The sequence below is a fragment of the Aedes albopictus genome, chromosome 2 (assembly GCF_035046485.1).
Source record: "Aedes albopictus strain Foshan chromosome 2, AalbF5, whole genome shotgun sequence".
Classification (NCBI taxonomy): Eukaryota; Metazoa; Arthropoda; class Insecta; order Diptera; family Culicidae; genus Aedes; species Aedes albopictus.
Genome location: NC_085137.1, coordinates 248,408,508 through 248,434,065, shown reverse-complemented (window position 1 = coordinate 248,434,065; position 25,558 = coordinate 248,408,508). Strand labels below are relative to the sequence as shown.

At 43.0% G+C, this 25,558-nt stretch overlaps 3 protein-coding genes across 3 annotated transcripts in view; 2 read left to right on the top strand and 1 right to left on the bottom strand.

Annotated features, from left to right (window-relative positions):
* LOC134288002 (craniofacial development protein 2-like) overlaps positions 1–25,558 on the top strand; it is a 366,803-nt gene that overhangs the window by 196,612 nt on the left and 144,633 nt on the right. The gene's annotated exons all lie outside the window — the stretch shown is intronic.
* The window catches only part of LOC109424435 (cytoplasmic protein NCK1), a 45,769-nt gene continuing 27,356 nt past the window's right edge, over positions 7,146–25,558 (top strand). The window contains exon 1 of the mRNA XM_029859040.2: positions 7,146–7,685. The gene's annotated coding sequence lies outside the window, so the exon portion shown is untranslated. The remainder of the gene's footprint in view (positions 7,686–25,558) is intronic.
* LOC134287078 (uncharacterized) lies at positions 13,297–16,397 on the bottom strand. The gene is made up of 2 exons (XM_062848783.1): positions 16,363–16,397; positions 13,297–14,021 (listed from the first exon to the last, which is right to left on the bottom strand). The coding sequence occupies exon 2, from the start codon at positions 13,983–13,985 to the stop codon at positions 13,314–13,316; it is 672 nt and encodes a 223-aa protein (XP_062704767.1). The 5' UTR covers positions 13,986–14,021; positions 16,363–16,397; the 3' UTR covers positions 13,297–13,313.

Here is a 25,558-nt window from a genome sequence, read left to right as displayed (position 1 = left end):
ATAAATGCAAATTAAGTGCGGCATGATGAATTTGTTTACTAGAAGCGAACATTATATCTATAAAACGGGTAAAGGCAAAACTGTCGGCTTTCATAAAATTAATAAGAAACTCATGTTTTATTCTAGTGCGGTTATTAACCACCAGCAAGTAATAAATTAGGTTACTTATTCTAACATTGCACAGCTACACCCGGATAAAAACTAACCATAGGGTGTATGGTGAAAACCATTCCTGCACCATACATTGTACCAGCTACAATAAAGTGTATTGTAATGAAATGGTTCGATATACTATACATTTACATTGGATTTTTATGTACTAGTACTAACTAGTACTATTATATTATACTGTTTTTCTTACGTTTGAAACATTCACTTTTCCGAAACATAATTTTTCCGTGAATTTTTAATTATTTATTCAGTTTAAGATTTTTTCCGTGCTTTGTTTTGTTGATGTTTGTGACTTTTTTGATGCAAAGGAAAGGAAAGAGAAAAAAGTGAATAAGTTAAAACCACAGAGAACAGACGTCTATCTTCGCTTTCTGCCTTGTGTAAAACTTTGTAACGGTCATATCAGAGTATGTGGTTATGCTCCCGTTGCGCGGCGCTAGCGTCTCATCACTTATACCCCGGACAGACATGTGATACGAGTGTGATTCCTGTACAACGGTACGCAGTGTCAAGAAAATTCTGACAAGACTGACTTGAACTGAGAGAATTTTCAGTATGGCACTCATTTCAAGCGCAATTGTACAGTGATTCTTGTATCACATGTGTGTCATAAGTATTCTGAGCAACTCTGTGAAGAAAAATGTACTCTCCAGCACAGTGTCTTGCCCCAAGCCTTCGACCACAATCGAATCAAATGCGATTAACAAACTTTATCTTTGACTTAGAGCCATCTTTAATATATGGACTGGACTGAACACTGAAATGACTTCTAATATAGGTTCGTCTGTGGGTTCGCTTTTTAATCAAACTTATATTTGAATCAAACTTGACAGTTATCTCATGAGTTATGTATTTCAAACTTTAGTCAAACTGGTGCCTCAATATTGCAATAACGGTTAAGCACGCTGTAATGATACTTATGTATCTCGTCACCCACTTCATGCAACTACATTAGTGGTCTAATAACACTTAGCGCGCTCGGCATAGTTCCATCATGCCGCTCAAAGTGTTGCCACAAATAATGCTTAGTTTGCAAAACCCGGTTATCTGGCTGGTGGGGCATGGGAGACCAAGCTTCAACTGTTAATGCAATCAGAGACTACTCAGACTTAGACGTGGGCGATCCTATATATGAAGGGTTATCCAAAACGCTCTGGAGAATTCCCAAAGCGCATTCTAATAAATCTAATAAGCCTAATATTCCATTAACAGGAGGAAAATGTCAAGATAATATAACAATACATGGCTTATGTAATGTAAAACAATACAACATAACAAAAGAGGACCATTCCAAAACCATTTGATTAAATGTATAATCAGTAGTGAAATTACAATTAAAAACAATTTATTTACGGTACGTTTTATTGTTTGAAACCATTCATGTACCATACAATTTACGGTATATTTAAACCCACGTATCAGTATTTTGAACAATTCATTAACAATAAAATGTATGGTTTTGCAAAAAAATATATATGGAGAAAAATATTTTTTTATATTGTTACGATACTTAACAACCCGTATAGTATATTGTAAAAATCTTATTTACAATTCACGGTATGGGTGTCTACATTACATCTTATTGTTTTTGTATTTTTATTTTTACAGTGGTGTCTCTTGTAAAAATATGGTTCTAAATAGTACTGTTACAATACAACGTTCGGTTTTTCTACTGTATTTTTTATTCGGGCATATCTGGTGGCAAAGCCAAAATGGAAGTTAAAAATAATCATTTGCAGATGTTTTTTTTTTCGAGTTTGATCTTCGGTTTAGTCTAGCATGCGCAGTCACCAATTAATACGGAAGACCGTTTAAACATGTGCTTTTATTACATTTCTTACAACAAATAAAAAAAAATCAAATAATTTCAATTTATTGAACATAAGTTTTTGCGCTTCTGTTGAATACGTCCTTTTGATACGAAACGCTAGCCTCTTGTTGGCTTCCACTCACCACGAAACAAAAAGATGTTTTCGCATGGACGAAAATTGTTGCGTCAGTGAAGGATGGACCCGTTGTTTACGAACAGTAGCGACATCTGCGATTTGCAAGTAGGTACGCGAAACTGAGCTCATCTGTCAAGTTACGGAGGGGTTGGAGAGGAGAAAGCTCACTGACGGCGCCGATGTTTACATTTCTTCTTCTTACTTCTTTTTACAATTTTGTGCGGGTTTGAAAATTGATTATTGGTCAAAACTATTTTGCATATTGAGTTTGCTGCGACATTGTTCTTTTACATTGTTCTTTTACATTTACAGAGTTCTTCTTACATTGTGCGGGTTTGAAAATTGATTATTGGTCAAAACTATTTTGCATATTGAGTTTGCTGCGACAGAGCATGGTAAATAAATGGATTCGTTGCGCTGGTTGAGGAAAACTGTCCACCATCATTTTATCTTTTTTAATTTCAACAAACGAAGCAAAATTTTAATAAGATACTTTGGAGATTTGGCCACTCCACACCACCAATGTGCGATTTTCAGCTCGGTTCGCGGTGACAGTTTGTGACAGGTCCTCCTTGACATTAAGTAGCACGCATTCGAAGCCAGCTGTCTCCTCTCTGTGACTCAAGGTTGGCAATAACATGATATCATACGAAATTTTGATACTTTTGATACGAAATTTTGATATGTTTCTCAGGTGTAGTAGTTATCAATCGATGAAGTTGTTTGAATATATATAACAAATAATTCAGTAAAGAATCGTCTAAATTGATCGTTAACTTTTTTTTAGTATATTGTCGAGCTTATCTTTTATTAGAGTACTGCGGCGGTCGTACGCTCGCAAGGCATACCGCCGCATGACAGTCGCAAGGCAAAACAAAAGAAAAAGTGTTCCCGCCAAAAACAAAAGCACGTGGGTTTCGCGAAGTGACAGATGTTTTTGAATGTGTTGGCGCGTATCCGGGACCAACTCCGGTCGGGTCGGGTGGACTGTATCACTCGGTAAATTTTCGGAAAGAAGGAATAACACCACTTTTGAATCACTACTTAAACACTACTTTTATTACTCTGCACTTTCACTTTTACACTACTTAACTTCTACTGGGAATTCACTTTTTCACTACACACTCGATTAGAATCACGCGACGGTAAAAATAATACTGGCTCACTCGAAGTTCCTATCCGCTATTTATATTTGACGATTGGAATTCTAGAAACTTCGAGTAAGAGCATCGCCACGGGCGTCCCTATCTGGGTCCCTATCCCTATTTCCGGGCCCTGAATAGGGACCCATGTTCACACCGGTGGTATCTAAACGGGAATGAAAAATAAGGACGCGGCATGGGATTAGCGATGGGTTTCCACATTTGGGGACCCACTCAAATCTTGCACTGAGTTGCTATTCCGATGGTTTGTGTGACGTCACTTTCTTTATTTACATTTTGCGGTGAAGTGAGCTGAGCAGTGGTGTGGAAAATGAACAGAAGTGGATAAATAAGGCAAGAGGTGAATATTGACGTAAGGTAACGAACCACTTGGGCAGCGGCCGGTATTTTGGGCACTCTTCGCTATAACTAGTCAATTCCAAACCAATTGACTTGAAATTTTGTACACGGCTAGATAATATACGTATCTCATCGCGTTCCAAAAACTGTGAATTGAAACTGAGCCGAAATCCAAATTTTCACGAATTTTGGTGCCCGGGATCTTATTTAAAAATCAATTTGAAGTTTGTATGGGAGCGATTTGTCAAATCACCCATCGTCGCATTTTGTACTGGGTGGAGCTGTCAAACAGTTACTCAGCTGTCAAAAGGTGATTTCAAAAAATCTCTTTGAAATTGATTTTAGGTACCAAAATAAAGTTCTAAATAAAATCATAGTGGTTAAAAAAAAGGTGCTCTTTCGTATAATATCAAAAAATCGTTACATTTTTCTTAATTTAAAAACCCAATTGGCTGAGTTATAGCTGAAAAGTGCCCAAAATAGGACCCCTGCCGAGATGGTTCCACTTCCCTACTTTGTCTTACGTGACTAGATGTTTTCCAGAACCCTATCACAAACAAACAGACGCAGTAGGTACTAAAAATTCCCACGTATACCGATTCACGTTTTTTTTTTAAATTTCATAGTTGGCCAACTGCCCATCTGTGGCGTTCGCAGCGTTTTTGTTCAAGTTTTACATTCGCTCACTATTGTCACCTAGCTTATGATTGGCCACTCTATTGGCCAAACTCAGTCCTTTTAGATTGGGCTATGACTATGACTTTGAATAGCAAACGTATCACTTGAAAAAAAAACTGCTATTAAAATCATCGTCATGTAAACATAATCCCCAATGCCAAACACACTATTTCACAAAACGCTCAGTGGGTGCCGGTAGTGAGCAAACGTCAAGCAGGAGCAAAAATTATGTGAGCGCCGTCTGTGAACAATTTGCAAACTACAGAATATTTGGTTTAAATTTTCTTTAAAAAATAAAACGATAAGAGATGACTAGAGGGAGACCGGAGACGTCTGCTTGTCTGTGACAAAGTGTTAGAAGTGTTACGTGTGCTTGTTTCTATTTTGGGTTTAGGGACTTCAAAAACATATTGATTTTCCACCGTGCGTTGCTAAAAGTGGTCCTTAGAGCAACATTAACGGCGGCTACTATTCGAGCAACCCCCGCAGCGCTACCATTTTGACTTAACCACCCTTTTCCACAACGGTAGCAATCAAATTAGTCACCTTGATTCGTATCGGCAGGGCTGTCATATTTCCATAACATTTTTAGCAGCGCAACTGTCCCGCTACTATATTTGGTCACCCACCCATAGCGCTACTATTTTGCGAGCGCATCCAGCAGCGACCGGTAAAGTTTGCTGCAATGATGGAGGGCTGCCAAACGGGCTATAGAAGCGCACCGTTAAAGGTGCTCTTACTTTTTATCAGATGTAGTACAAACTTAAACATTAAATATATCCAAACTTTTGACGAATCCTGCATAAAATGGCATAAAGGGAACCCTTTATGCCATTTTATGCAGGATTCGTCAAAAGTTTGGATATATTTAATGTTTAAGTTTGTACTACATCTGATAAAAAGTAAGGACCACTTTTAGCAACGCACGGTGGAAAATCAATATGTTTTTGAAGTCCCTAAACCCAAAATAGAAACCACTGCAGTGCACTGGTGGGGAGGTGGGGTGCTATCCTAAAATAGCACCCGAAAAGAAGTGGTATAATAGGGATAGCGATGAGGACTCCCGTGGCGATGCTCTAAGCGCGCGACACCTGTTCCAGAACAGCGTGGAACACGCTGGTGGCACTCAATCTCGTCGTCGGTCGGCGCGGTCGGTGCGGCTGCTGTGGTGAGTTCGTGTGAGTTACCACACGATGACAACGGCGGCGGCGGGAGCTTCTCACGACACTCACCACAGACTCTCACGCTTGCTGGTGGATCTCGTTCTCGCAGTGACGTCGTCAGGATGGGTCGCGTTGCGGGTTGTTTATTGTGAGTGTGGGGTATGATGCTGCTGGTTGGTGTTATTGCTGCTGTTGGGTTGTGCTACGCAGGGAGCCGATGCACGTGCTATTCGTGGTTGTTGTTGTTGTCGCTTGGCTCGTTCCGTACGGAACAGAATGTATTTGTGACGAACGGCAAGAGTGGCTCAGTGGAATGAGTGATCTTGCTGTCAAACCCCATATAATGGAATTATGTACAGTAGACGTTCGATAACTGCAACATGTTTACGTTTCAGTTAGCGGACAAAATTCGATAACTGCAACGTCAGATAGCCGTCAACAACCCATCAATTGACGTTAAATGAACGAAAAATTCATTCGGTTGTTCATTTGGGCTAACTTGGCGCACCGTTTTGACGGATAGCGGTGCGATAACTGCAAATTTGTTGCACTTACCGGACTTGCAGTTAAAAAGCATTGCAGTTAAACCGTTTGCACCGACCGAACGTCTACTGTACTTTTAAATCTGGTGACGTTGTTATGATTAGTGACTATCGCGCTTATACAGTAGACGTTCGATAACTGCAACATGTTTACGTTTCAGTTAGCGGACAAAATTCGATAACTGCAACGTCAGATAGCCGTCAACAACCCATCAATTGACGTTAAATGAACGAAAAATTCATTCGGTTGTTCATTTGGGCTAACTTGGCGCACCGTTTTGACGGATAGCGGTGCGATAACTGCAAATTTGTTGCACTTACCGGACTTGCAGTTAAAAAGCATTGCAGTTAAACCGTTTGCACCGACCGAACGTCTACTGTACTTTTAAATCTGGTGACGTTGTTATGATTAGTGACTGTCGCGCTTATACAGTAGACGTTCGATAACTGCAACATGTTTACGTTTCAGTTAGCGGACAAAATTCGATAACTGCAACGTCAGATAGCCGTCAACAACCCATCAATTGACGTTAAATGAACGAAAAATTCATTCGGTTGTTCATTTGGGCTAACTTGGCGCACCGTTTTGACGGATAGCGGTGCGATAACTGCAAATTTGTTGCACTTACCGGACTTGCAGTTAAAAAGCATTGCAGTTAAACCGTTTGCACCGACCGAACGTCTACTGTATCTGAAACCAGAGGCAGATAAACGCCATCTAGATTGAGTTTAAATAAGGGCGAAAGTAACATGAGAGAGTTCTCTTCGTCGACTCTCTCTTCTTCAAATTAAAGTGACAAGATGCAAGTATGATTGCACTTTATGGTCATAAATCTCTAAGTTGCGATGCAATCTAGCGTCTAAGTGTAAAAAAGTTCGATTGAATTTGCATCTTGTCACTTTAATTTGCAGAAGAGAGAGTCGATGAAGAGAACTCTCTCATGTTACTTTCGCCCTTATTTAAACTCAATCTAGATATTCTGATTTTTCTTGAGAGGCATAATAGTAGACCCAAGTGTAGACCCCTCGCCCGAGCATAATTTGTCTCTGACCCACAGGCGAAAAGTTTTGTTTGACTGATGACGATCAATAATCATCATCATTTTTTATGGGTGACGGCGGCGAAAAAGGAACCCCACCAAAGTGAAGAGTTTTTCCTCGCTCGCGCCGTCAGTGTTTTTCGGGCTGCTGATAAATCGCAACTTTTCTGATTGATTTCGGTCGAGTCCGGTCGCGAAAAGTGTGTGAATCGCGAAAGTGCGCTCGCAATCGTCGTAATCGGTTGCCGGGTGGTGTTGGGGTGTGGATTTGAGCCGGAAAAAGTGAATTTAAAAGTATCCATCCGTGGTCGTCCCCGCAGTCAGTGAGAGAAAGGAGGAAGAAAAAAGGTCCACAGAAGAGTGTGTTCGCATTGATTATAGCAAGACGGGGCGGTGCACGGTTGTGTGCGTATGTGTGAGCGCAAATTTGCCACAGCTGGGAGTGTAGTGGTGTGAATGGTGTTGGTCGGTCGATCGCAGACATCGAAAGACACGGGAGCAGCGAGATTAACCCTTGCATGACATTGTGGTTGTGGTGGTGTTGTGCTGTGCAGCAGTAAATAAATCATCCACACATCTGCTAGTTTGGACTGGTGCTGAGCCGTCTGTTGTTGGTGTTTTTGCTGAAAGTGAATGGAAAAACGTAAGTTTTGATGTTTTTGTTTTTTGATAATAATTATGGGGGATTGTGCTAAGGGTGTGATAAAGGCATTTCTCTGATAAAAAGGCGTGAAATTTAAACCACGGTTGATATTGAGTTCGTTTCGAAAGTAGCTATGCTGCTTTTTGCAGTTACACTGACTGGGCGTCCTTGAATGAATCATTTTTTGATTTTGTGTTTCCTATTAAATCTTATGCCTGTGCCGAATAAAGTGTGCATATGCAAGAGATTATAGTGAGGAAGTGATAACTAAAGTCTTACTAGGTTGATGAGACTCTCCAGTGTTCAGGTGGCCAATGTAGATGTCCAGCTGCGGAAAGATTCGTCAGGGCGAACTATGTGTCTTATTTTGGCTATCTGTGCATCCTTTAACTCTATCCCGCCCATGACTTATTTTTCTGTTTAAAAATATTTGTTATTACTTTTGCTCAACATGGTAGAACAAAATCTTAATCTCTATGCATAAATTATTGTCCAAGGCCATTAGAACTCAAATCTGAGGTGGTGCTCAGGAGGTGCATAGGTGCACCATTCATATTGCATCAAATTGAGGGTTTATTTACATGTTTTCGTTCTTTTCAACGTTTAACTACGCTAATAAATAGTGAATTTGATTGGAAACTATTTTTTATTTCATTCCATGAGGATAACTATGTCATTAGTTAAGTCGTCAAAGTTTGCTATTATTTTTTTGTCGAAAAAAATAGGTTTTCGTGGCAACTTTCTTAAACGAAGACATCGAATTTGTATGCGCATACTTAGTGTAATGCCGTAGAATAAAGAAACACATGTAAAATTATGATTCACTATTAAAAACATTCAAAAAACTTCATAAATTTTACTGATATAAAGGTTTAAAGTTATGGTGCTCTACAGACACCATGGGCGGGAAAGGGTTAAAGTAGAGAATCTCAAAATGAATTGTTCGGTGTTCTGGTTTAGCATCAATCAGCCCTCGCCCGAAGACTAGCTTCGTTGAGATGTCTCAAACCATCGGGACACCAGTCTTGAAACTGCAAACGTCCAGATGGCAAGGTACATAGGTGCACTAATCCTTCCATAGTTTTTATTTGTTCCGGAAAATCGAGAACACCAAACAGTCGACATAAGAAGTACCCGGCCATCAAGAGAGCCTCAGGTGGTTAATAAGAGTACATGTTGGGGTACCTATTTCCAAAGCTCGTTTTTTTTGTATTTTTCGATATTTTTTTTGTTTACCATGGTCACTAGTGAACCTAGCTAGATTGCCGTACAATTTTTTTTGAGAATTTCACGATTTTGTGGACGTAGGAGCTGATTTTGTGAATGTGCAAGGGTTACACCAGCCTCTTGTCACCGCAATACTGCCCCACAGGAAAATAACGAGCCCAGCCTCTTGTCACCGCAATACTGCCCCACAGGAAAATAACGAGCCAACATCTCTGGTTCCCACTTCCAGCCGCCTCGTTGAACTCAATAGCGGCGGCTCGGCGGCTTGGTTCCCCATGACAGCGCAAAGTTTGTAAACAAACATAATTCCAGGAGCAAAAATCAAAAGCGGCGAAACCTTTTTTCACAACTAATTTTTTTTTTTCACCTTTTTAAATCGTTAGTTTAAGCAAAACATGCTTTTTAATTTCGCAATTATTTATTTAAAAATGAAGACGTAATAGTATCAGCTTGTCTTCGTCACGGGAATAAAGTTTCCATAAAATTTATAATTGTTATTGATATGATTCAGCCACAGTCAATAATCGTTCCTGGATTTTGATGTTGACCTCAAAAACATGGCCGCGTGACAGAAGGCTGAACGAGCCAACATCTCTGGTTCCCACTTCCAGCCGCCTCGTTGAACTCAATAGCGGCGGCTCGGCGGCTTGGTTCCCCATGACAGCGCAAAGTTTGTAAACAAACATAATTCCAGGAGCAAAAATCAAAAGCGGCGAAACCTTTTTTCACAACTAATTTTTTTTTTCACCTTTTTAAATCGTTAGTTTAAGCAAAACATGCTTTTTAATTTCGCAATTATTTATTTAAAAATGAAGACGTAATAGTATCAGCTTGTCTTCGTCACGGGAATAAAGTTTCCATAAAATTTATAATTGTTATTGATATGATTCAGCCACAGTCAATAATCGTTCCTGGATTTTGATGTTGACCTCAAAAACATGGCCGTGTGACAGAAGGCTGGGTTACACATTTTTGTTGTAGTCTGGAAATTATGCACTTTAGTGCTGAACGGCTTTAGCGTGCAGCAGTTCTATTCGAGTTCACTTTACGCTGTCGTCTGGTACGATCCATCTTCAGGACGTCGAACTCCAACAGCATTCTTCTTCTGCGATCTGTTTTGAACGTTTTGTAGTACTCCTCACAATTCCTGTTTGATGAGCCTCTTCTTGGAACGAATGCAGACGGTATACCGTGAGGTCGCCATTCACCGCTCATTTAACGGCATTTTCGCAAAGTATATGACATTAAAATCGACGTCTGCGAATATTGCACTTTAGTTTACGTTAACAACTCAACAATTATGTTGTTATTATAGAAAAAATATAAAACGATTGTAAAATATGTTTACCGCCGATAAAATAAAAATTCAAATGTGTAATCTCTTGGCTCCTATTACCGCTCATGCATCCATTCACCGCTCACTGGATTATTTTTTCATGGAATCACAGAAACTATTTATTTATAAAAACAAAATAACTTTTATTTATCAAAGTATTGATGATTCATGACGTTCAGTTCATCCTGTTTTGTCAAAATGAAATCTTTAACGGGTTTTACCTATTGGATATTTTTTACGCTGTTTGCCCAGAACAGTTCCCATGTTGTCCTGCAGCGTATAGACACTATAGATTCCATAGACTCGCGGAGGCGAAGACAACTGTAGCCAAACGAACTGTCAGTTCGTGTAGCCAAACGAGCATGACGTCACAATTTCAATAACGACAATGGATTGCGTGACGTCATATTCGCTCGGTACACTCTAAATTCATGGCAAAACACACTAAAATCGTATTGCTCAACCCTGTCTCCGCGAGTCTATGGAATCTATAGTGTCTATACTGCAGCGCAGTGTGAGAAATATTTTTTGAAAACGTGATTTCAGGTACACCCGTATAAAAACATGGTGAAATGAAAGTTTTTAAATGTGGCAGCATATTACATTCACTTTTGTTATGATACTTTACTAAGACTTGACCATTTTTGTATGATTGACCCAAAATGAGCGGTGAATGGCGACCTCACGGTACTCCAGATCGCATTTCCCGTGGACGCCTTTTTCAAACTTCGGGATTCTGCCGTAGAAATTTTGTCATGCTTGCTGTTTTTCCTCAGCTGTTTACTGTTGCCTTCAGCATTCGACGACGCTCCAAAATCAATTTTTAGTCCCCAGCTGAACATGGTCTGTCGACCCAGCAATGAGTGCCGGTCGCCGCCGAAAACGAAAATTTGGGAATCGTGTTTCTTGAAACGCATCCGAGCGTTGAACTTTCCTAACGCACGTTTGTGTTCAGCTTCGCATACGGGATTAGTTTCTGGACCATCTCGAAATCGGTCATTTTACCTTTGACGTCAATATGGGGCCGTTCATAAACCACGTAGACTTTTTGGGGGTAGGGGGGGGGGGGGGTAGGGTGGCCCACACTTATATGAAAAACAAAAATTTTGAAAAATATCAAGTCTTACCTCCTAAATCAGTTGTTTTGGACTCCCAGAAGCTACGTTCAAAATTTGAGCAAAATCGGTTGACCCTAAGGGGGCGCTCAAAACGCTTGAAGTTTGTATGGGAAAACTTGGCCAAATGTATGCAGAAATTTTAAGTTTTCGAATTTTGCCGCTAGGTGGCGCTGTAAGCGTTCAATAATCAAACCCTTTGGTATTATTGTAGGTGACTATATTCCAGAAAACTTTGTCGAAGACCGCGAAGTGATCCGACGGTTGTGAAAAAAGTTATACCCTAGGCAAAGTGGGGCAAAGTGTTGAGATTTCATTATTGATATTATTCCTTTACATGTATTGGAAAAATAACAATAAAGTTTATCCTCACTTTTCCTAGGGTATAACTTTTTTCACAGACGTTGGATCACTTTGCGGTCTTCGACAAAGTTGTTTGGCATATAGTCACCTGTCACCTTGTAGGACAGCCAGGGAACTGGGGCTGGCGATGAGGAGAGGGGCACCGATGTGGAACTTGCGGGGATAGCTAAGTCCCTTAGCGTAGGTAAGGCCCCAGGTCCGGACGGAGTTCCGAACCTGGCCTTAAAAGTAGCTATTGCAGAGGCTCCCGAGATGTTCAGGTCTGCTATGCAGAAATGCCTGGACGAGGGAGTTTTCCCAGAAGCTTGGAAGAGGCAGAGCCTGGTACTATTGCCAAAGGCGGGGAAACCACCCGGAGACCCGTCGGCATATAGACCAATATGCTTGATTGACACGGCGGGGAAGGTGCTCGAAAAGATCATCCTCAATATAATGTTGCGGTTCACCGAGGGCGAAAATGGTCTTTCGAGTAACCAGTATGGCTTCCGGAAGGGGAGGTCCACCGTAGACGCTATCTTGTCGGTTACAAAAACCGCCGAGAAAGCACTTGAGCCTAAGAGGAGGGGGATTCGCTTCTGCGGGGTAGTGACTCTGGATGTAAGGAATGCATTTAATAGCGCCAGTTGGGCTGCTATTGCCGATGCGCTCTTGCGTCTGGGGATACCGGAGTACTTGTACAAGATTCTCGGAAGTTACTTTCAGAATCGCGTACTAGTTTACGACACGGAAGTGGGTCGGAAGTGCTTTTACATAACCTCAGGAGTCCCGCAATGTTCCATCCTGGGTCCGGTGTTGTGGAATGTCATGTACGACGAGGTGTTGAGGTTAGAGTACCCAGTGGGAGTGGTGATTGTCGGATTTGCCGACGATATTACGCTCGAAGTCTACGATGCAACGATCGAGGAGGTAAAGTTGACTACCAACCACTCGATCAAGGTTGTGGAGGCGTGGATGCGGTCCAGGAAACTGGAGTTGGCTCACCACAAGACAGAGGTGACGGTTGTTAATAACATGCAATCGGCGCAGCAGACGGAGATCAGTGTAGGAGAGTGCACTATCATGTCTAAGCGCTCTGTCAAACACTTGGGCGTGATGATCGACGACAAGCTTACCTTCGGTAGCCACGTCGATTATGCCTGTAAAAGAGCCTCCACAGCTATTGCGGCACTGTCCCGGATGATGTCCAATAGCTCTGCGGTGTACGCCAGTAAGCGCAAGCTTCTGGCTAGTGTTGCTACGTCCATATTTAGGTATAGTGGCCCGGCGTGGGGCACCGCGTTAAGTACTGAATGCTACCGACGGAAGCTGGAAAGTACTTACAGGCTTATGTGCCTGCGGGTTGCGAGCGCGTACCGTACCGTGTCACACGACGCTCTCTGCGTCATTACACTGGTATGGAGCCTATCAGCATTCTTATCAATGAGGACATGGAGTGCTTCGAAATGCGCGGCACAAGAGGCATACGCAGGACTGCCAGGATGGCCTCTATGGTCAAATGGCAGCGCGCGTGGGACAGTTCCACCAAAGGAAGGTGGATCCATAGGTTGATACCGAGGGTACATATATACATTTATTTGTTCAACATCATTAAGATAAGACATAATCAACAATAGTACGCCACAATACTCGGTTCGTGGCTGCCGCTCTCCATCCTCGGTCGCGCCCAATGCTCGCCAAGTCACGCTCCACCTGGTCCGCCCATCGTGCTCTCTGCGCTCCACGCCTTCTTGTGCCAACCGGATCCGTTGCAAACACCAGCTTTGCAGGGTTGTTGTCCGGCATTCTTGCAACATGCCCTGCCCAACGTATCCTTCCGGCTTTGGCCACCTTCTGGATGCTGGGTTCGCCGTAAAGTGCAGCGAGCTCGTGGTTCATTCTTCTCCGCCACACACCGTTCTCCTGCACACCACCGAAGATCGTCCTTAGCACGCGTCGCTCGAAAACTCCGAGTGCTTGCAGGTCCTCCTCGAGCATGGTCCATGTCTCGTGCCCGTAGAGGATCACCGGTCTTATTAGCGTTTTGTACATGGTGCATTTGGTGCGTGGGTGAATCTTTTTCGACCGCAGTTTCTTCTGGAGCCCGTAGTAGGCCCGACTTCCGCTGATGATGCGCCTCCGAATTTCTCGGCTCACGTTGTTGTCAGCCGTCAGTAAGGATCCGAGGTAGACGAATTCCTCCACCACCTCGAAAGTATCCCCGTCTATCGTAACATTACTACCCAGACGGATCCGGTCGTTTTCGGTTCCGCCCACCAGCATGTACTTTGTTTTTGAGGCATTCACCACCAGTCCGACCTTTGCTAACACCGCTAGCCATGATGGTCTCCTATAGCGGAAGGTCCGAAAGAGCTTGAAACTATTGAGAAATCATCATGTCTACAGGTCGTAAGCCCTGATAAAGAGTGGAACGTTTTGATGGCTGTGATCCCTGACCATCATGTCAAAAACCCAGGGATACCCAAGTGACCATACTGTTAGGGTGCAGGGGTTGCATGTGTGAGGCGCATATATTGACAGGCATTGCTATGGACCGTTAGGGCTGAATAGGGTCGGGGAATGGATCTACTATTGCTGAATTATACTGAAAAAGTCGTGATTCAGCAGTGGTGGCACCGCTTTCCGCTTTTGTTCGGCCTTGGTGGTTTGTGTGGGGTGGTGCGTGTCGGTGTGTGTGTGCTTTGTGCGTGCGGTGCATACGGCTTCAGCAGGGTGGTTACTTGGGTAGTGTGGGATAATTGGGTTTGGGACTGGAGGGGGTCGTCGTTGATAAGGCCGACACCATTGAGTGCTCATTGTTGGCGGTTGTGTTGGTGACGATTTCTTCAGCTTTATAATCTCATTTATACCACGCACAAACTTTGGGAAGAGGGACTGCTTTGTAATGCAAGAGAGGGATTTAAACTCTGCGTTACGGGTTGGGTGAGGTCATGCAGATAGAAGCAACCCAGGTGACCGTGCGGCTCAAGTCGTGATGGATGCAAGAGTGCAGTGTGTGTGTGGGGTGCGCTATCCTGTGGGTGCAGTTGAGTCCAGGTTGGAGTGGAAAGAGGCCCTTCTCTACCCTAGATCGGTTTCGGTTGTACGGGCGGGGTAGTGTTTGTCTTATTTGTGACGTGTTGTGCGTGATTTGCGGCCCGAGCTGCGTGGTTACTTGGGAAGTATTGTGCTCTGCAATCTAGATTTTGGTTTTAAGGTGAAGCTTTGGCTGGGCGGTGCCTCGGATTTGTTGGGCGCTGGTCGTGAGAGCTGGAGGCAGTTTGTGCTGGAGGGTTTGCTCGATTGGTTATTCACTGGTGGTGGCCAATCGATCGACTGTTCGCGCAGCCTGTCATTTCTAGCGTAACATTTGAAAAGGGCCTAACTGCAAAACGTAAACATTGAGAAAATCGCATGAGAAGATTACCTTCCAGATTAGTTAAACCTATTTAAAAACGAAAGATTTTTTTAGGTGTTTTATTCCATCCATTGACACGTAAGGAAGTCTACTTTATGATTCTGTGCATTATTTGCATTATACTATAGCAAAAATCCAATAAATAATAGATTTTGAACATGGGCGGCAGATAGGCTCTTTTACAATCTCAAAATCAGTTAGGCCCTTGCAGTTAGGCCTTTTTATCGTTGGCAATTTCAGTTAGGCCCTTTTATTTTTTCCTTATTTTTGGCTAATTTTAGTAATTCTGGATTATTATTATTGATAATTCAAGGAAAGTTAAAGAACTACTCAAAATTATTGAAAAATATGAAAAATAACCCAAATTTACAAAAGGGCCTATCTGATTTGAGGGGTAATTTTCAGTTGGGCCCTTTTATTTTTTTCTTAATTTTAGCTAATTTGAATTATTTTGGATTTATTTGTATCGATAATTCAAGGAAAGTCAAAGAATTACTAAAAATATTTCAAAATATGAAAAATAATCAAAATTTACAAAAGGGCCTATCTGATTTGAAAGGTAATTTTCAGTTAGGCCCTTTTGAATGCAGTTAGGCCCTAAAAGATTATTCAATTTCAGATAGGCCCTTTTGACATTTATTTAAAAAACGGGTAAAATAGCTCTTTTCGCATTGATTAAGGTGTTATGGGGTAGCTTAGATAGATATTGATAGGAATAGTGAAAAATCGGGTTTGTTTACATTTTGCAGATAGGCCCTTTTCAAATGTTACGCTAGATTTGGTTCTTGGGGTTTGTGCTCTCGAGATTCGGGGCGTTGCTTCATTGAATCTTCGCTTTAATACTAATATTCCTTGTTTGATTAACTGACTATTATGTACAGGCGCTTAAGTCATTCTATTTCATAGATTGCCAGATTTAAGGGTAATGGTTCAATAGGGTGTTAGCAATCAGAGTGGATTAGAACGAGTTGGCGCCTACAATACACCAACACTAACACACATACACCAATACTTACACGCACACATGCACCTACAACTAGCTGTAAAAGACCAGTGGGCGGGACAATGGTGCCTACCCAACAGTTGTAGGTGGGGTGTTTGGCTTAGCTACATGACTTGGTCCGGCAAGCCCATAAACATCAATTGGTAGACGTATTGCCTAGTGAAAAGACAACGCAGATGGGCGAAAGCCAGGGGATGCGTTGATAATAGCAGAATAGCAGAATTCACCACCAGTCCGACCTTTGCTGCTTCGCGTTTCAGGCGGGTGTACAGTTCTGCCACCGTTGCAAATGTTCTAGCGATAATGTCCATGTCGTCCGCAAAGCACACAAATTGACTGGATTTTGTGAAAATCGTTCCCCGGCTGTTGAGCCCGACTCGTCGCATCACACCTTCCAGCGCGATGTTGAAGAGTAGACATGAGAGTCCGTCACCTTGTCGCAGTCCCCGGCGAGATACGAATGAACTGGATAGTTTACCCGAATTACGCAGTTTTGCACACCGTCCATCGTTGCTTTAATCAGTCTAGTCAGCTTCCCAGGAAAGCAGTGGTGGAAAGCATCATGCGCTTGACGTGTTTTTTGGTTCGCATCAAACAGAATCTTTGCTCACGCGCTCGCGAACCCAAAAACAGAGAACGGTTCACGATTTCCCGGATCGACGAACCAACACAAAACAAATGTCGAACGAGCAGAATCGCAGTTGGTTCGCCAGAAGGATCACAATGTAGAACACTTGGTTTGTTGCCATTTTTTGTGCACTTAAAGGTAATTAGTTGGGTGTTTTTTGATTATACTGGTCAGGTACCATTCCAATAAATGATATCGACGAAATATATTACCAAAATTTGATTTCATTACAGAAATATCGGCCGCGAACCTCTAAAATAAAAAAGCATCGCGCTTGCAAAAGATGCGATGCACTCGTTGGCGTTCGTGTCGTACGATCGTGTGCCACAGACGTACGAACACCATCGCACAGCAAAGGTTTGCGATGCGATGGCATTTTTTTGTAGCGCGTAAGCACACGTTCGCGATCAATTTCCACCACTGCAGGAAAGCCGTTTTCGTCCATGATTCTCCATAGCTCTGCGCGGTCGATACTATCGTATGCCGCTTTGAAGTCGATGAACAGGTGGTGCGTTGGGACCTGGTATTCACGGCATTTCTGGAGGATTTGCCGTACGGTAAAGATCTGGTCCGTTGTCGACCGGCCGTCGATGAAGCCGGCTTGATAACTTCCCACGAACTCATTTGTTTTAGGTGACAGACGACGGAAGATGATCTGGGATAGCACTTTGTAGGCAGCATTCAATATAGTGATCGCCCTGAAGTTCTCACATTCCAAATGGTCGCCTTTCTTGTGAATGGGGCAGATTACCCCTTCCTTCCACTCCTCCGGTAGCTGTTCGGTTTCCCAGATCCTGACTATCAGCCGATGCAGACAGGTGGCCAACTTTTCTGGGCCCATCTTGATGAGTTCAGCTGCGATACCATCCTTACCAGCTGCTTTGTTGGTTTTGAGCTGGTGAATGGCATCCTTAACTTCCCTCAGCGTGGGAGTTGGTTCATTTCCGTCCTCCGCTGCACTGGCGTCGTCGTTCCTTCCGTTGCCGTGGGCTCCCGTGCCTACGTTCTCCACGCCGTTCAGGTGCAGATCGAAGTGCTGCTTCCACCTTTCGATCACCTCACGTCCGTCCGTCAAGAGGCCTCCGTCTTTATCCCTGCATATTTCGGCTCGCGGCACGAAGCCGTTGCGGGATGCGTTGAGCTTCTGATAGAACTTCCGTGTTTCTTGGGAACGGCACAGCAGTTCCATTTCTTCACACTCCGCTTCTTCCAGGCGGCGCTTTTTCTCCCGAAAGAGGCGGGTCTGCTGTTTCCGCTTCTGTTTGTAACGTTTCACGTTCTGTCGAGTCCCTTGCTGCAGCATTACCGCCCTCGCTGCGTTCTTCTCCTCCAAAACCGTTCTGCACTCTTCGTCGAACCATTCGTTCCGTCGATTCCGTTCCACGTATCCGATGGTGCTCTCGGCTGCGTCGTTGATGGCTGCTTTCACTGTACTCCAGCAGTCCTCTAGAGGGGCCTCATCGAGCTCGCCCTCGTCTGGCAACGCGGCTTCGAGATTCTGCGCGTATGCTGAGGCGACATCCGGTTGCTTCAGTCGCTCTAGGTTGTACCGTGGCGGTCGCCGGTACCGTACATTGTTGATGACGGAGAGTTTTGGGCGCAATTTGACCATCACCAGATAGTGGTCGGAGTCTATGTTGGCGCCACGATAGGTCCTGACGTCGATAATGTCGGAGAAGTGCCGTCCGTCAATCAGAACGTGGTCGATTTGAGATTCTGTCTGCTGTGGTGATCTCCAGGTGTAACGATAAGGGAGGCTGTGTTGGAAAAAGGTGCTACGTATGGCCATATTTTTGGAGGCGGCGAAATCAATGAGTCGTAGGCCGTTTTCGTTCGTTTGCTGGTGGGCGCTGAACTTACCAATCGTCGGTCTGAATTCCTCCTCCTGGCCTACCTGAGCGTTCAAATCTCATACGATGATCTTGACGTCGTGGCTTGGGCAGCGATCGTACTCGCGTTCGAGCTGCGCGTAAAATGCGTCCTTGTCATCATCAGTACTTCCGGAGTGTGGGCTGTGCACGTTTATTATGCTGAAGTTGAAGAATCGGCCCTTGATCCTCAACCTGCACATTCTTTCGTCGATCGGCCACCAACCGATCACGCGCCTCTGCATATCACCCATCACGATGAAAGCTGTTCCCAGCTCGCGTGTGTTGCCGCAGCTCTGGTAGATGGTATGATTACCTCTAAACGTTCGCACCATAGATCCTGTCCAACACACCTCCTGCAGCGCTACGATGCCGAACCCGCGGTCCTTCAGTAGATCGGCGAGTATGCGGGTGCTCCCAATGAAGTTGAGAGATCGGCAGTTCCACGTACCGAGTTTCCAATCGCAAGTCCTTTTTGTTCGCTGGGGTCGTTGCCGTTGGTCTCGGTTCGTATTATTTTGTTGCTGATTTTCCGCTACAATGTTTTTTTACGGCTGGCTCGTATGGCCTGACACCAACCCCCTACTTTCCGGAGGACCATAGTGCACAGTTGAGCTTAGAGTCCTTCCCTGGCACTCGGACGTAGATCAGCCGCCCCTAACATGGGGATCAGACGCTGTTGTGAGCCGCTCTTCCTGGAGAACAGACGCTCAGGTTTACCGAAGCAAACCCCCCCTTCCCTGTCAGCCTATGACCAAAGTTCCCACCGGGGTTGGTTACCCGATCTTCCCTAAGGTTGCTCATAGTTTCCGGCCGGTACCGCGTGGAGGTAGGGATAGGTGTTGCTGGGCAGAGGCTAGTGGATCACAATGGGATCTGAATTGCGCAGCATACCCAGCCTTTACCGTGCCCGAGGGTAGATAGTTGGATTAATAGGCGCCATGGGGAAGTTACATTCCACCTGACACAGGTCCTTACAGGTCATGGTTGCTTCCGACAGTATCTACACCGTTTCGTGCATGCGGATTCTCCCGAATGACCAGTGTGCAATGGTTTAGAGGAAACGGCGGAACACGTTTTGTTCGTGTGCCCGCGTTTTCGCACAATGTGTGACCGCATGCTTGCCACATGCGGGGAGGACACAACTCCGGACAATTTGGTCCAGAGGATGTGTAGGGATGAGATTAGCTGGAATGCCGTTTCAACGGCTATCACCCATATCGTCTGGGAGCTACAGAGGAGGTGGCGCGTGGACTCGGAGAATGGCTAGTCCAGATGTAGTACAAGAGGTGGTCCAGGGGTTCGAAGTCGGCTTCGTAGGTCATACCGGTGCCCTGCGGTCGAGATCGACCCTTACAGCGATTAAGTGGCCGCGGAGAGAAAGTCCCGGTAGCGGTGCTGTCGTGGCGTCAGTCTACTGGGTTGGATCCGAGCCCGTGGTTGGAAAGGGGTCCCCGGCAAGGGTCGGGGTAGGTGAGACCCTGCTGTCTGCAACCTACGGATGCATCTGATAGGGCATGAAGGGTAGTGATACCCTTCCTTACGGGCAGGTCAGATTGGGTTGCATGTGGGCATCAGTTCTTGATGTCCGCTCAGCAGTAGGGCGCGGGCGGGGTTGACCCTGCCCGCCTTCCGAGGACAACGGGAGTGGCGAGGACCACTCGGGAACAGAGTTTCCCATTGCTCATGTGTACATAAATGTGACAGCGAGCCTCCCACCAAATTGTCTCACAGCTCTTCAAAATCGCAGTGTGCTGCGCTGCTAGGAGGCTCACGAAAATCTGGTGGGTGCGAGCTTAGCGCCTAGCTCCCGGGGAGCTCGTCTCATGCGCTGCGTGAGCTGTTGGTATCTAAGGTCCAAAACAACTTCTTGGTAACGAAGAACCTCAACAACTTTTTTCCGTACACAACTCAAGTGTCTGGTTGGTTTATACGATACGACTAGAGACTCTCAATGCAAAGGTTAAGGTATCAATTCTCGTTCGTTTAGGAAGTTTTTGTCGTAAAATTTTCTAATTTAATCAGCGCATGAGACGAAGCTCATGAGACACATCTTGAGAAAAATGAGGCACACAACTTTCAGTCTCAAAATGTACAGAGCTCCTGGGAGCTCGCTTGCCATGTGGCTCCCGCACATGGGACTACAGCACGTGCACATCAACTCTGCTCGGGAAACTGGCTAAGCGCCAGCATGTTACCATGATGGACTCTCCAAAGCGAGTCATCGATGTTCGTTGCTGCAGGCTACGCAGCTAACCTTGAGGGTGCAATATGCACTAGCCCCTCTCTGAAGCAATACCTTCTTGGTGGTTCCGGGGAGACGTAGGGTTTGGCGACCATAGGAATGTGTTTAAAGGGTCGAGGAGAGAATAGTCCTGGCTTCTACTATTGTAGTAGAAGACGGCCTCAGCCCCACACTATCCTAACCTTCCTGTTAGGGTGTCTGTTTGCAGATTATCCCCCTATGGTTTAGAAAAAAAAGCCAAGGCTCCCTTCCCTGTCAGCCTACGACCAAAGTTCCCTCCAAAATTGGTTACCCGATCTCGCCTAAGGTTACTCGCGGCGGTAGGGATAGGAGTTGCTGGGCAGAGGCTAATGGATCTCAATGAGATCTGAATTATGCAAAATACCCAGGCTTTACCGGTCCGTCATCCTTAGCATGGTCTTTCTTGGATATACGAACATAACAATGTTAGTATCATTGCAATCGGGTGGTCAGAAAGAAAGGAACAGATGTGCTGACGATTCCCATATGTTGTTTTAATGCTTTTTTTGTTTTATTCTACTATGAGATACAATGTAGTTGTCATTGAAGTAGCTTATTCACCAGTTCAAATTATCACACTCTGAAAGTGAATCGATTTCATATTCATAATCCCAACTGTCAATAGACAAGTGAGTCCATCACCCACCCATCGAATTTTCCGACGCGTGAAAAGGTGATCCGTCCTGTAAATACGAAAAACTTCTGCCTGTCACATTCTGTTCCGGAGTGTCCTATGGTCCGTGTCTGTGCCTACACTAGTATTAGTGTTTATGGTGCTGTTTTCGTGATTATGTTTCCTCCTCGCTATAGGGACCGGGGCGTATAACTTTCGTCCTTTCTGTGTGTACATTGTTTCCACCATCCATCCTTTCTCTGCGGCCAGCAGCAGCGAGGCGATTCACCTCCCCGGCATGTAGATATGTTGAATCCTGTCGTTAAATGTGGGGAAAACAGCCGAGTCTCTCGAAGCCGTGCGGTGTCGTCGAGGCGGTACGTGTTTTCATTTATTTTATATCGGAGGCTTTTGTTTTTCCGACAATCACCAGTCGAGACCTCTCGACTCGACGCAGCCAGAAGTGGAGAGCCCGTTGAGGATTTTCTCGTCCAAGAAATCACCCCGTTACCCGGCCACAGTATAGCTTGCGAATCAGAGGAAGATTATTGTTTTGTTGTGCGCGAGACAAAACCTGAAAATGGGTAATCCATACCAACCAGATTCCCGAACAGAATCATTGTTCCGAAAATCATCAAAACGTTATTATGTTTTTTAAAACATGGTTGATAACACAAATTTAAATATAATGTTTATTAATTTTGACATCAATACAAAAGTAGTGAAATTAAAATTCAGTAGGTGTACTTGCTGTATAAAATAAAGTGTATTTTGGTATCGTCGATTGATTTAAAATTTATAAAAAAATCGAATTGATACCAGTGATGTATAATTGAAATATAACCAGTACACATCTGCTATTCTCATCATATTTGGACTATAATAGTTGTATGAAGTTATGACTTGCTTTTTTAATCTTTTTATTTTTGTGAATTTTAACATTGCTAGTTCTTCACACAAAGAAAAAATGCCTTTTTTGGCACTATTTTTTGTCAAGACTGGTTGATACTCACTACTTTCATATTTTCATGCATAAAAAACTATGAGCTTATGAGATGTTTTATGTTTGATAAAATCGTTAGCAACTGGTCACATTTTTCGGCTCGGGTATACAACGGTCCACAAGATTAGAATAAGTGGCACATTTCATGTGCTAAAGCCATTAACCGAGTCGAAGCGGAAACTGAAATATATCTTCCTACGCAGCGTGGTGGGGGAGTAGTATTTTTTTTTTTGCTTCTTCAGAGTGAGAGACATCACCTTTGGTTTAATAATGATTCGAATCCAATTTGGTTGCGGTGCGACAATGAGTTCGTTTCGTACAGTCGCAGTCTTGCTTTATTTCGGATGGTCGTGGGCGCTTGGTCTTGAGTTAGTCGCCGTTGCTGCGCATTGAATTAGTTTCCCACGAGCGAGCTAGAGCTGACCTCGACCAATTTGATGGAGGAATTGCGTATACAACTCGATTGCATCTTTTCGTTCATAGAATTGTATTTCAATTATGTGTTAATTTGATTTGTTTTGTATTGTAACCTATTTTACACATATTTTATTTAATACGTCGTACATTACCTGAAAAAGAAAAGGGTAAGTATAATGATTTAGCCTTTTTTTCCGATTTTCTAAAGTAAACGAATGTCATAGACTTTCCAGGTATAATTACCTAAGTAACCACAAGCATTATGTCATAACATTAATTCAATCGTATTATAGTTTAGCTAATGCAAGATAACTTTTATTCTACATCTGTCAAGTAATGAAGCCTTTAATCTACATTTTGAAAGCATTGAAGCATTATAGGATTTTGACTGCTCAGTATAGTTTTATAGGGCCGTTGTTTAACGCTTCATTGCATTATCATGTTAAAAGCTTTATGGCAATCAATAATGCAAGCATTTATTATTTTACATATGCTTTTACTAAAGCTTCCATCGTTGTAAACAGAAAAAAAAACTCTCAGATAGATTACCAAGCTCAGATGTTGCTGTTTGAAAATTTATATTATGTATGGTTTCTGGTTGGGACATGAAAACAATGAGATGCTGAGGGAACAAAAAGTATATGGGGTATTGCTTTCCTTATTTAACATGGTACCCCGTTTTCATAAAAGAAAGTATTGGAGTGCTGTTTGTATTGTTTCTTATTTATTGTATTTTTGGTAGAAGTGAGGACGTATGAAAACAAAAAAAAAAAAAACAGAATCCACAAGACGAATTTACATCTTCATATTTTCTTCGTTTGTGGAATCAATCGGTTCTGTAATTACTTGCTTTCGAATGAATATGAGAAAATAAGATAACTGATGGCAGTCAGAATCCAGCACAACTTTTAAGAGCTGCTGATAACACTACTCAATAAGACACGAGCTGAGTATACGTTACTTTATGTTGCACATTTTCCAGGTGCAAAATCGTAGCACACAGCGTTAGCGCGTTCGAATCTTATCGTGGTCCAGTTGCAGCAGTCTAGGTTCAATTCCCGAAACAGAATAAAACACATCAGAGTGAGAGTGTCGGAACAACTATGAGAAGATGATAGGGAAAAATGAAAAAAAAAAAAACTTTTTTCTTTTGTTGGCATGATTTTAAGACATTATGCCAACAAAAGAAAAAAGTTTTTTTTTTTCGTTTTTCCATATATTTTCATCTTCTCATAGTTGTTCCGAGACTCTCACTCTTTCATTCATTTCATATGATTTCAATGCATTAGCTATATGGTACAAGCATTTTATATGCTTTAGCAATCACCACAGTAAAGCTTGCTTTAAAACAACAATAGTAGCGCCACTTTCGACTTTAAACCTACTTTAATGGTACCTATATGACAAAACTTTATACCGCATGTCATCCCAAGTAACCACAAGCATTATGTCATTGCACTAATTCAACCGTATATAAGTATAGCTAATGCAAGATTACCTTTATTCAACATCTTCCAAGCGATAAAGCATTCAGCCTACATTTTGAATGCATTGAAGCATTGGGGGGTTTTGACAGTTCAATGTAGTCCTAAAGAACCGTTGCTTAATGCTTCATTGCATTATCTAGATAAGGGCTGCACAGCACACAGTAATGCAAGCATTTATTGCTCTATATACACCATCACTAAAGTATGCGCCGTTTCTGTTGCATTGTAAACAAAAAGAAACCTGCAGTCCACAGAAAGAGTGTAGGACCATTTTGGATGAAGAAATATATTTTTGTATAGAAAACCATAAATATGAATTTTCAGGAATGGCGACAAGATTTTGTCACAGATCGTCTTGGTTTTAAGACTGAGAATTTACAGCTATGAATTATGACTATACTGAATAGATATGGCCGTTAAATCGCAAGCCGGTTGTCTAATCAACTACCTACTGTAATCTATTGCTTACATTCCCAACTATAAAAGAAACTGCAAGCAAAACAGGGATTCTGTAGAACAATAAGTTATCCATTTATCTTATGAAAATACATGAACTATATAACAATATGATTAGGGCGAACACACAGTCGAGAACTGGTTCAACAAAACAAAATCATCTACTCTTTTTATAACTATTAGAAACACAACTCTGTGAGGTATACGCTGAGTATACGTTGCTTTAAATTGCATACTTTCCTCCATAAACATCCATGGCGATCGTAGCACAGTGTTGGCGCGTCCGGCTTTAATCATGGTCAGCAACATGAATCTTGGTTCAATTCCCGAAACCGCAGAAAAAATCATCGCAGTGCGGCAGATACAACAGATATAAGGAGATAAAAATAGACAAATGAATAAAATCTTTTGTTTACATGATTCTATTAAATTTTATTGCATTAGCTATGTGCGATTACCAGCTTCTATACGGTACAAGCATTTTATATACTTTAGCAATGACTACAGTAAAGCCTGTTGATCTAGCCTTATATCCACAATTATAGCGCCACTTTCAACTTTAAAGCTACTTTAATGGTATCTACATGACAACACAACTTTATATCGTATGCCATAAAATACACTATAAAGTGAAATTAGTGCTCCATATACAGCAGCATGGTTACTTGGGTTATTTCTGTAAAAGTCTAAAGACTGA